General features: G+C 38.1%; 1 protein-coding gene across 2 annotated transcripts in view; it reads left to right on the top strand.

Annotated features, from left to right (window-relative positions):
* The first annotated feature begins 7,996 nt into the window (after positions 1–7,996).
* The window catches only part of SLCO1C1 (solute carrier organic anion transporter family, member 1C1), a 46,831-nt gene continuing 41,742 nt past the window's right edge, over positions 7,997–13,085 (top strand). The window contains exons 1-3 of one of the 2 annotated variants that reach the window (XM_004693229.2): positions 7,997–8,322; positions 11,748–11,901; positions 12,940–13,081. In XM_004693229.2, the coding sequence (XP_004693286.1) occupies positions 11,773–11,901; positions 12,940–13,081 (271 nt within the window). In that variant the 5' untranslated portion in view covers positions 7,997–8,322; positions 11,748–11,772. The remainder of the gene's footprint in view (positions 8,323–11,747; positions 11,902–12,939; positions 13,082–13,085) is intronic. The other variant, XM_012732784.1, reaches the window with a different exon arrangement.

Genomic DNA, 13,085 nt, shown 5'->3' with positions numbered 1-13,085 from the left:
CATTTACCTTCTTCTCTCCTAATAAGCAACAAAATACTTTACCAATGTTCTAGATTTCTTGCTAAATTTGTTGATGTTGTTAGTTCACTTACATAATCCACTTTAAGGAAGTCAATTATTCTTTCTAAGTGAAAAACATTCCAAAATTTATTTCTTCTTATAATTTCTAATCAAAGGGCAATATACCAGGTTTAGGTTCTGTATTCCTCAACTCTTCAAGAATATATTCAAATTCTTAATATGGAAATTCAGTTGAGCATGAATGATCCAAACTAAGCACTGAGCTAATTAAACTATAAACAAAGCATGAAAGAACGTAAGTTGAAATCTGTTAAGTATTATCATGCTTCACATTGAGGAGCCTTGGTCAGAATGAGTATATTTTTCCGTCCACATTATGCACCATGTTCACTGGACAATTTGTGCTATTGTCTGACACATTTCATCTGTTAAAATGATGTTGCTTGTATCTTGTCTAATGGTGCCTTTGCCTTATCTGCAATGATCTTTATAGCCACACTATCAAAATCTAACAGGCAGGTTAACAATAGTGACCAAAAAAAAAAATTGGATATTTTGTATCTAAATGTGTTTGATGATACAGATGTGAAGAGTTAGGCTTCAGTTGGTGGAACTCAAGTTGCTGATTCAAAAATACTGATCTGGTATAAATTACTGCAGTATGTAGTGCAGATAAGACTATAAAAAATATGGGAAAATATTTAGATAAGAAATAAAACTGGTTTTGACACACACTTTACGAGAATTCAAATTTCCCATCTACAGGCAGCGAGGCTTGTCCATATCAAAATTTTGAAGTTGATTACCTTGACCAGGCATTGACTTCCAGGGGCTTCTGATTCCTGAGCAGTGGAGGAACACAGAAGAAAGACACACCTTCTCAGTTGATGAGAAGTCCTGAACATGCCCGTGTTCAGATATCCTCATGCTTCTCACCAAGAAGTGGTTCTTCTGTCATGGAACAAGTTCAAGGAAAATAAAATGCTTCAAAGAGAGTTAATATTAAATCATCACATGTATCAGTCACTATCAAGAATATTTAAATTTATCTTTGAACCAAAACTGAAACGTTTGTATTATTCAACTGAGTGAAGCCCACAAGATGACATTCCATTGTATAGAGATACTAAATATTTTGATATAATCAGAAAAATTATAGGACAGAAAACTGGGAAGAATAGTATTTAATTTTTTTCTAATGCCCTATATGCCTCAGGGAGAAAAATGCTTTATGGATCCAATAAATACATAAGATAAAAATTAATTCAGTCTCAATAATTAGATTAATTGTACAAATTATAGTCTGAGATCTGGCTTATGTCTTCTGTCCCTGCCCATAACAAAGGGAATTACCCAATAGCCTGTCATGCTTTAGGTTGTTTTAAAAATTAATGGTCTAAGGTAGATTTTATTTTATTAAATTGTATCACAATTAAAAATCCAAATACTTATACTTGCCACTAAGGAAAATTAAATCTTATTAATCTTGACTTTCACAGATAGTCAATGAGCAACACCCACTACATTCCTCTGCTAAGCATGGTCAAATGATAAGTTGGAGCTTGAAAAGTATTAAAAATAAAACTATTTTAATGCTTTCATACTTCATCTATAATTTTAGTGTCAGTAGAAGTACCTATTTCAAAGGAAACAAAAACTGCAGCACCAAATTTTCCCTCTCCTTTAGAAAAAAAAAAAATGTGTAACACACAGGAGACAAGCATGGCCATTCCTAATTTTATTGCTCTAACTCAAAATTAGTGAAGGAAAAATAATCAGATATTCTCAGCCTTACATAAAGAAGAGAAAGTATGCCTTCCACCTCAAGTTTTGACTCATCACACCTAGTTTCACTGTGCATTTCTAGAACTAAAATACAAAAGAAAAACATGGATTGAGAATGAACCAACTTTCCTACAAGTGAAAGGCTCACTCCAGGATATCCCTCTGTCTTGGGGGCTGACATACCAATTTAGTTGTCAGTTTCTCTGGAGGGAAGGGACAGAGGGGCCCATGTCTCATCACCCCTCCATGATCATATCCTTAATCACAATCAATACACAAGATGGGGAATGGAGACTAGCCTTTCAAGCTTGGGAACTGCTCCTTGAATGCCTTTGGAAGGGAAAGATTATTTTTTAAGTCTAGTAAGTTTACACTCTGTTGGTAGCAAAATATTCAAATAATGTGAAATTAAAAGTAACTCTTTAAAGTTGCTTACTTTGTGTATATAGCTAGTTGGTTGATAAAATTTCCCAACACCTTTCTTTTAAAAAAATTCACTGAATTTTATGACACAAAAAATCACAATGTGTCAGATATTTCATTTTAGCTATTAATAAGCACAATCAAGTACTATAATGTGGCTGTCTTGAAATAATAATCTTAATATACCTGTATATTACCTGACAGTGGGGCTTTGGTGGCTTGACTCAGAATATATGTTTATTCAGTTGTCTAAAAAAAAAATCACTATTCTTAAATCCTGTGTAAAAAACTTGCATGATTTTCAACATATTATGTCTGCTTACCTGTTCATTCTTCATATATTTTCCCAGAAGAATACATACCAATTTTGTTCCAACAAGAACACCTTGCTAGTTAACAAGTAGCCCCTGATATTTCTTACCAGAAATTTTATTCATGCAAGTCACAAAATGAAAATTGGTGCTTTTTTAAGTATTCTGAAGCTCAATGCAAAATGAAAATGAGATGCTCCACAGTTTTCTATAATGGTATGCATTAATTAACAGTATGCATTAATAGGATATGCAATTGAAAACAAATTGATTTTAATCCAGAGTATCTTGGGTTTGGGGTAGGTAAGGCTAATTTGATTTGGGGTGTGTGTGTGTGTGTGTGTGTGTGTGTGTTAAAATTTGTTCAGATTTCTGATAAGGGCATTGCTGGTAAGGCATTCTTTCTTCCTGAACAAAAACAAAAAAAAACTGCCATTGGAAAGTTCATATTAGCATATCCCAAGTACTTGACTTTGTAGGATATTTGTAAACCAGAAAAGATTGGATTAACTTAATTTACTCTTCCTAAAGAGCAATATTTTCAAATAATTGCCAAGCAAAATACCAGTATAGGGAATGTCATTTGTATATGAAAATTTTTAACAATGTAATTCTCATCAGTCTCAACAACCTTGAATGTGTTTACTGCTTGATTTCCAAATTTATCAACTTTTAGAATCACAAGGCATTGAGTAAGTGGTGATTGTTTTGCAATCAAAACATATCTTGTCCTCTCACATGTATCTTGCACTTAATATGTGTAGCAATATTTTGTATATCATCTATCACAAGTACTTGTTAAGTGATTTAGCTAATGGCTGATACATGTTTTGTAAAAAGTAGAATGTGTACAGAAAACATTAGATAAACTATTTTTTTTATTTTTTAGCTTAGAAATGATAATGATGCTCCTTCTTGCCAGAATTACAGGAAGTGCCTCTTGTTTTTATATACATACCAATATTACAGTAAATATATACTCACATATATTAGAATTATGTGACAGATAATCAATGTGGGTGTTACAATGTGAAGATAATGGATAATGTAAATATAAATCTGTGTTACCATGCTTGACATACTTATTCGTACACCCCAGTCCTCCATCTAATTTTCTGAGGGCTTCCTTACTCCTCCTACCCAAAGGCAGCAGCATAGAGGAGCCTCTTGTGCGATGGGAACCGGCTTTGCTGCAATTTCCAGGGTGCTTGAGAGCTGCTTCTTCCATGTTCCCATCACCCATTCCTATCACTGGTGAATTCTTAGCTGCATTAACCTTAGCTGCATTAATCTAACTTTCTGCATCTCAGCTGTGTCTCTTCTCCAACCAAATGGTACTAAGTCCAAAATACACAGGTTTCTGGCATTTAGTTTCAGAGTCAGTCCCATAAAGGGCACGGTGCTGCCGTTCATTTTATAAATACTACCTTCACCCTACAAAGATTATCTACCAACTCCCAAAAAAAGGTACATTTGGTTGCACAGACTCAGAATTACTTTTTGTTCTGCATGTTTGAAAACTTTGAATGATTCAAAACACTCAGAGTTTTAATTAACTCAAGGGTAGTCCTCAGAAACAAAATGTGATTTCTACCTAAAAATTCCCAAGGAATTAAGCCTTCAGCCTGCACATACTGATTTCCCCCATTACCTATCTTTGAGATAAAATTCCAACTTCTGTCGGGCACTGCCCCTTCATTGTGTTTTTCAAACTATCCTTCACCAAAGGTACCAGCAATTTATCATTTATGTCTATGTCTAAGACAAATTATATTTGACAAGTACTTACACATTTTATATATGTACATTTTCTTTATCCCCCTGTGCATATGCAGGAATACACACACACACACACACACACACACTCCAGCTACCCTCAACACAGCCAACAGAGCAAGACTGACTGTCTTCTTGAGAGGTGAATTATATCCCTCTCTAGGGCCCCCTCTTATGGTGTTCTCAATGGAAAGGAGGCAACAGCCAGGATATGCAGTCTGAACCTTCATCTCCTTCATGCACATAGTTGCTATCAAAATTGATGTTCAGTAAGGAAGAGTTTATTTACAAAGTAAAAGGGGCAGTGATGGGGAAGCTCGACTGGGGCCTGAGAGATAGACATGTCTTGATCACATACATCCATACTTGGTCCAGCTCTGCAGATTACCTGTACACCTATTGTAACCCATGACATAGAAGCTGGGATGTGGATACCTCAGCCTGCAAATACAAAGAAAGCACAAACAAAGTCATTTCTTAAATAATTAGAAAGCATCTCCTGTTTGGGCTAGATCAAAGCTGTAGTCTTGTATATTGAGTCCCGGAACTCCTTTACCTCCCAATCATTCTTTCTGACATCATGGCCGGCTCAAGCCCAAGTCCACTGATGCAACCATTTGTCAGATCTGAAGAATTATGGGGGCTGCAGTACTATCTGGGATGCTGTGGGCTCCTGGGGTTGGGGAGAGGGAGTACATCACACTTCATAGTTGGCACTGAGAGAAACTCACTTGGTTCTGTTTCAGTTTGGCCGACTTTTTTTGTCTGCCAGAAGCCAAAACTCATTGAATGCCTGGTTTCTAGTCCTCAAGGCCTTCAAAGTAGATTGAGATGTTGCATTCATTTTCTATATCTGCTGTAGTCAATTGCCACAAACTCGGTACTTAAAAATGCGAATGTATGGCTCATAGATCTGTCATGTTAGGAGTTTAGACAAAACTGATTGAAATGTGTGCTTTGCATTTTCCACAGACTGAAAGCAGGTGCCTGCCACTTGCTTTTGACGGGATCTTCTCCGCCATCTCCAGATTTCAATAGTAGAATCTGTTCCTGAGCTCACTTGAGGTGGTTGGCAGAATGAAGTTTCCTGAGGTTACAGGACTGAGGTCCCCATTTTTTGTTGACTGTCCCCTAGGAAGCTCTCTCAGGTCCTGAAAGTCACCTACATTCCTCCTGGCCATGCTCCCTCACCCTCAAAACTATCTTCAAACAAGTGTGTGATCTGGCATGTGATTCTTTTCACACTTTGAGATGTTACCCTGTTCTTCTGCTGCATGTGTTATGTCTGCAGTAGGAGAGATTTTTTTTTTTTTTTTTTTTGCTTTTAAGGGCTCCTGATGTTAGAATGAACCCAGATAATCTCCCTACTTTTCTTTTGTAAAGATTTATTTATTTACTCATACAGAATTAGGGTACAGGCCAGAGATGCAGAGGGTGAGAGGATTCACCAGAGGCAGAGCGGGGAGCAGAACAGGCAGATCGATGAAGTACACTGCTGAGGGGAGCAGCAGGCGGGTCAGGAGAGGTCTGCCACGCCATGTGGTCACCTCCAGGACAGGCGGCAATAGAACTCATGCGGAAGTGGCTTAAGCTTCTTAGTGCCGTGCTCTAATTGTGCCACCAGGGAGGGCCCAATCTCCCACTTTTAACTTTAGTTTTAATTATAGTGAAAGTCTCTTGCCGTGAGGCTTCACATACTGACAGTGTCCCAGTGACTAGGGGTCTTGAATATAAAAGTGTGGCACAATCCAAGGACACCTTCGTGATGAGAACACAGTGGTGATAATAATGGCATATGGGCTACAATTGTCCCACATAATGAAACACCCAACATGACATGGGCTGTTAAGCAGCAAAAGCCATCCTTGGGAATGGGACAGGAAGATTCAGTCTTGAGAATAGTGAGAGGATTCACCAGAGACAGAGTAGGGAGCAGAACAGGCTGATCAACAAAGTACACTGCTGAGGGGAGCAGCGGACAGGTCAGGAGAGGTCTGCCGCACCATGTGGATTGCCTGAAGTGGCTTTAGCTTCTTAGTACTGTGCTTTAACCTACTGTGCCACCAGGGAGGACCCTGATTTTCCTTCTTAAGAGGAAGTAGTTTCCAAGATACTTTTATCAGGGCAGATGACCATTTCATTTCCCAGGAATTGACACTACCATCTGACCCTTTGCTTTCACCCATCATGAGCCATGAGTGATGGACATAACTCATCATGCTGAAATGGTTTCTGCTATAAAAACATTTATATAAAAAAGTAGGTATAATGGGAAATTGAGTGGAAGTGTTTTGAAAGAGATTGTATGGCCTATATGACCTAAAATATTAATATTTGTAAAGGGTTATAGGAAATTTTTGCTGACCTCTGGACTTAAATATAAAAGTATGATTCCATCCAAGGCAAGGCTATACATGGGAAACCCTGAATCTCATGTCCAGTGAGTATTATGTACATTGACTACAATGTCATTAACTGTGGACTACAGAGATCAGTCAAGGCATCATGGTAGATGATGAATTTGAGAAAATTGGAGACAGACCAAATTCCACTTTCTGGGGAGAATCTCATTTCTTGGTGAGGAAAACAGGTCCTTTGTACTTTTCTCTGCTAAATAGTGTCTCACTTGCACAAATGGCCCCCTGTTCGACACACTGAAAAATATAAAACCAGCTGTTACCTCACAATTTCTGATGGCTTGATTGTTAACACAGTGTTTTCAGAGTCAGGACACATCACTGCTCATGTGAAGGTTTATTATTTTATTTTCTTAAATCCATTTTTTCCTTCAAATGTGCTTATAATTTTTAACTGTGAATGCTCCTGACCAGAACGTGAACTGATTAAATATGTAATGACACCATCTAGCTATGTAGTGCTTAGTTATTTGCAATGCACTTCTGAATATGGACTACAATTCGATCCTTCAAACAACCTTGTGACTCAGTTTTTTTTTTAATAAAAATTCTGCTTTATAGAAAAACTGAGATTCAACAAAGTGATGTAAGAAGGCCATAGTCAAAGTCATTTAAGAAAATGATGGACCACAGAAAAGTCCTGTAGCAAAGTCATTTATTAACACAAACTGAGCACAGTCATGAAGCTCAAAATCCTCTAAAATGGTCTTAAGAAAAAGAATTTATTAGAATTGTAGAATTTCTCAGTGAAAATAGTTTTCATTCCTTGAAATTAGAAAGAACAAACAATTGAGTGCCAAACATTCAACCCTTTTCTTTCTTTCCATTTTGAATCTCCTAGGAATTGTGGATATGAGCAACTGATTAAACTTCTCCCTGAGAATTAACTCTTGATGTAAAGAGTTCTGTAGTGCCTTGATCTTGACCTGATTTGTGGTCACTGCAGATTCTAGAATCCCAACAGGAAATGAAACCAAGCAGACATTTAGTTCATGAGGATTTAAACAAAAGAAGAAGAAGAAAAAGGATCCCAGGATCCCCTCAAGGAGCTGCTGGCTTAAAAACTTCTTGGAAGGAGAAGGAAGGAGCTTTGTTACAAACTTCCGTCCCTCCTCCTGCTTCTTCTGTTCCTGCACCCTCAGCCCCCTGCAGAGTTGTGTTTTCTGGAAATCAGCAAGTTAGATCACAAGTGGTCTTTTCTTTTTTCATTCTCTCCCATAAAGAAAGCTTTATCACGTGTGGCCTTAAACTTTCAGCAAATTGCAAAGCAATGGCTCAAAGGCTTCAGCTCTCTCTGTGCCCTGGGAGCTGAGATGCACGTCAGTGGCTTTGCCAGCGTGGCCAGTTCTCTGCAGGCTGCCAGAGAAAAGAGGCCAGGAGAGAAGAGGAAGAGAAGGGTTTTTCCAGGGGTGAGACCGGGCCCTTCATCTTTTCTTTCTCCTAATCCACTGTCTCTGTGCATCCACATACTCCCCTCCAGGCAAAATTGTTCCAAGAATTTCCCCTCTGCACTTCAGCCCATGGAGTGTGCTCCAGCTTCTCCCTGAGCTCACTGAGAGGAACTGGCTGTCTCTGCTCTCTGTCTCCAGGTAAGGTTTGGTTTGGTTCTCTGCATTCCTGTTTTGTGACTCTTAAACACCTGAGCTCACAGGAGAGATCCTTTACTTCTACACCCTTACCTCAGACCCATCATGCCTCTCCATAAAGTCAGTGGGCCCCTGTAAGGGTGAAGAAGTCAGCTAAGTGCAGGTCTAGGTTCAGGTTTTGCCTCTGAGGGTTAGTCACAGGATAGCTTTTGACAGATCACACCAACCCTGAGCCTTTTCACTGTCTATAAAGTGGATTTATGTTAACCTTGTTCGGTTGTAGAGATTAACAGAAAGTCTAGAAATCATCTGGCACATAATAGTACTTACTAAATCTGAATCTGACCCAATTACTTATTGTTCATATATTACATACCTCTAAACAACACACTCCTCAGCAAGTACCATGAGGTTACTTTCCTTCCGGAAGGGGGAGATCTTGGTGTGCAGAGACCAGTGGTCCAGAGGCCCTCCCCATGCCAGGTAACTAAGTAAAGAGACTGATAGAATGGGAATCTCTGGAAACTGACACTGGAGGTGTATGTTGCTGGATCAGCCACAGAGGCCAGTATCTGCCTGGTCCAACTACAATCTCCAAGCCCCTGCATTCTTAAAGAATGGAAGACTGATTTGCAAACCCATGTGAACATATGATTCAGTGTTTTGTTTCCAAACTGAAATGAAGAAAAAGCACTAGGCTTATTTTAACTTGGCCTTAGGGATAAGTCATACTCCACTCAGAGTGCTGGATGAAAACTTGGTTGTGATCCTGTTGTAGAGGAATTTGTTCAGCTGGTGGGAGAACAATTGCCAATTGCAAATTAATTTAGAGAAGATGCTACCGCTGCAATGGCAAATGCAGAGGGGAGTCACAGGAGGGATATTGTAAGGTAGACTCTTTTCAATGTTCCTAAGCTGTGACTGCTTTGAAATATACTGTATTGGGGATGACATAGAAATAAACCATCAAGATGAAATGATATATTCAGTAGAACTATGCTGCAGTCTCAATACTTTAAGTAGGAGAGCATTTTGTCCTAACCAAACAACAGCTACACTGATTGTGTTCTCGTTTTTATTACAGTGATTTTTGTCAGCATCTCTAAAACAACTTGTCAATGTGTTTTGGTAGCTTACGTGTTCACAGTCATTTTCAGCATATATTTTTTTCTTTTTGGCTTTAATATTCTAGCGGTAACCTCTGTATATTTTAAAGATACTTTTAGAAATAAATGATAGCCTATTTTATTAAGTAATTTGTATTTGGGGGGTTACTAGCTTTAATATTGTGACTGACAGGAACTCCAACATATAAACCCTAAACTGATAGTTTGAATTCTTGGAAGAGAACTGCATTTTAAACTATTCCATTTGTATCTTTAAATGTTTTTTAATACTGATTCTTTTTATTTTTTAATTGAGGTAATGCTGGTTTACAGAGTTCTTATGTTTTAGAATTATAGGGTCCCCCACTTCAGGTGTTATTACCTCATACCCATACTCAAGATCCCAGAATCCTCTCCATAGTCTCCGGTGCTCCCTCCCACTTTGTCATGATTTTTTCTATATTTAATATTTCAAAATGTTTTTATGTGATAAATATGGTTAAACTATACAAGTGAGACATCCTGGAGGGAGAGGAAGATGTTTGGGAAGCGCAGAAGGGGAGGGTGCACAGTGGACTATGTTGGAGGACTCCCGAGTCTCTGGTGGTGGTCCCGGTAGCCCTGGGAGGCGGTAATTCCAAAATACAAGTAGTAGCAGTGTAAACCAATCTTACTTCAATAAGAAATAAAGCTTAAAAATTAAAGGAAAATTGTCTGGATTGTCACCAGCCAGGAATTATTAAGCTTTATCTTAAAGCTTTCTGAAGTTTTATTTCTACACATACACATATGTAAGTATATGTGTTCTTTTATAGTGTTATATAGTCTGCTTTATGCTCTGTATTTTAAAAATCAGCTCTATAATGGAAATATAAATATGTCTTTACACTGATTTTAACAGCTTCAAAGATTTCATTGTATAACTACCTGAAATTTGTTGGATATTTATGCCATCTAGTTTTTTTTTTTTTTTTTCATTGTAAACAAGGGTCTCCCAGGAGCATAAAGGTACTTAATAGTTTTACAGCAAAGATGACCATTCAAAATTATATAACCCAGTGTCTTCCAAACCCACTTTTCAATATTCTGGCAAAACACTGTCCTGGAAGCAGTTTTAGATGAGATGGCCAAAGAAGAATCTATTTTTCCTTAGGTTTTTTTATATTTTGTGTTTTTAAAATCAGGAATGGATTTGAATTTTATCCCCTGATGTTTTGCATCTGCTGAGGTGAAAAAAAAAAATCAAGGTCTGATGTGGTGTTTGATGTACCTATACAACAATTTTGAGTTATTAAAATGATAATTTTAGCTGAAAAAGCTCTTAATAGTACTTAATTGTCGCATTTATAAACAAAGTCTAATAGATTATCAATTTGTATTTGCTAGAATTTGATTTAGAAGCTCTACAATACAGAACCTCTAGCTTTGGTCTTAAGCCTTTCCTTTTGTACTACATTAGTGAGATTTGTTACCAGGGTAATTCTGACTTCCTCAAATGAATACTATTCCTTTAGTTCATGTGAGATGAGACTATAACTATACCTATGAATGGACACATGAGTTATCTGGTGATCAGTGGTCCATGAGGCACTGGAGTGTTAGATGCCCTGACTTCTGAAGAGAAAAAAAAAAGAATTACTTTATAAGGCAAGGACTGAACTAAATGGAATCCTAAAGAAGTGGGGATGAGCCAGTGTAAACACTAATTTGACCAGGAAGAAAACAGGTTGGAAGGATGTAACCCTACTCAAGGCTTAAAGGTGGGAGCATTGAACACAGGAAGGAAGGTCTGTCTTATACTTTTTGGCAGGCCAAACACTACCTTCACCTGAATTAAATCTAAGCCCTATGGTGCTGTGGGACCAGGGGGCATTCATCCTTTCTTTCTATTCTGCTAAGATAGATGCAAGGGTTCTAATGACTTCATTCCTGTTAATCAAGGCTCAAATGGCTGGATTTGAATGTCTTCCTCCTTTCCTGCTTGCTTCAGATTTAAGCTGGCAAAACCACAAAGTTAGAAAAATTCACCCTCATTATTTATTCCAAAGGCAACATTTAAATTTATTCTTTGCCATAATGAGGCTTAAACTGGAGGGATTGCAGAAGAGTGTGGACTACTGAGTTTCAATAGCAGGATTAGTTAAATATCCTGGTGGATTTTAATTGAAAATTTTTGCCAACTTAGTGTGGTAAAATAAGGTAGCTTCACGTTAAAGTCTGTCTGCAGAGTTGTGATTTCACTGTGGAAAAAAATGAGCTGTGGATTTGAATTAAATGCCTTTTTTTTTTTTTTTTTTTTTACTTTTAAAATCTAATTGACAGATTGGAGTCAAGGAACATTTTTATAATGGACACTTTATCCAAAGAAAATATCCAGCTATTCTGCAAAAATTCAGTGCAACCAGTTGGGAGGCCTTCTTATAAAAGTGAATATTCCTCCTCAGAGGAAAAACAGCCCTGCTGTGGTAAACTTAAGGTAGAGTAACAGAATGGGGAGTGGTCCCTGTGCTCGCTTCTCTGCCCAGACATTTCCTTTACAGTGTAGCTACAAGTGACTTTTTTTTCCCCCTTTTTAAAAAGTGTTCTTACAATTAAATGTATTAAAACCACACTCTGCCCAGCAGGAATGCAGTCTCTGTCTCCTCATGGCAGACATATTCTAACTATTGCTTTCTGGCTTAGAAATAACCTCTGATGCATCAGAGAGTATGTTAAGCATATGCAGCATTTCACCTATAAGCTATTCATACTCTTGTTTTACAAATGGAAACTGACCTTTTTTTGTCTCACAATCAGGGATATGGTTGCTTTCTAGTGGTGTGCTGTATGATTCCAAGGGCCTGTTCTTTTTTACCAAACACCCATTTAACAGCTAAATGTGTGTTTTTCCCCATAGAAATGCTAGCAGGCCCGCTGGATACTCCCTCCCAGACCCAGTTCTAGCAAAACACACAAGCCAGAGAGGGAGAAATGTTTGCACTGAATAGCCATTTGAGCATGAATTTAACCAGAACTTAAATACAAGGAACAGGAACGCTGCTTCTTTCAGTCTTTTCTGTCCCCTGCTGGTGCATGAACCATCCGCAAGAAATGCATCACCAGGAGCAAAGGCCAGACTTGTGATAGCAGCTGACTGTTGGGTGAATGGCTTTCTCTCTGCTTTATTTTCTTACCTGTGAATGGCTCCTTCCTCTCTGCCTCACCCAATGCTGAATCTTCTCTTCAAAACCAAGACTCCTTTGAATGGCCTTCACAGAAAGGAGGAAGAAGGGAAAGTTAAAAAGACATTCAGCATTTATTCTAAATGAGGATCTAACTCCAAGAGAATATGAAGTTTTGGCAGTCTAGTGAGTCTGAGACTGAAGGAAGCCTCTCACACGCTTAAATGAAATCTCCCAATCTAACACAGCTCCACTGCATTTGATTTGCATCATGGTTTAATTGTTCATTTAGTAAATAACCAGCTGTGTTTCAAGCTGGATTCAAGCTCAGTGTGTCCTGTTCTGTTTTTCAGGTGTTCTTGGGTGCCTTGTCATTTGTTTACTTTGCCAAAGCACTGGCAGGCGGCTATTTGAAGAGCACCATCACTCAGATAGAGAGGCGGTTTGATATTCCTTCTTCACTACTGGGAGTTATTGACGGTAGTTTTGAAATTGGTAA

This window comes from Condylura cristata, unplaced genomic scaffold, assembly GCF_000260355.1.
Source record: "Condylura cristata isolate star-nosed mole 26May11 unplaced genomic scaffold, ConCri1.0 scaffold00036, whole genome shotgun sequence".
In the NCBI taxonomy this organism is placed as follows: domain Eukaryota; kingdom Metazoa; phylum Chordata; class Mammalia; order Eulipotyphla; family Talpidae; genus Condylura; species Condylura cristata.
This window is presented reverse-complemented; position numbering and strand designations above follow the sequence as displayed.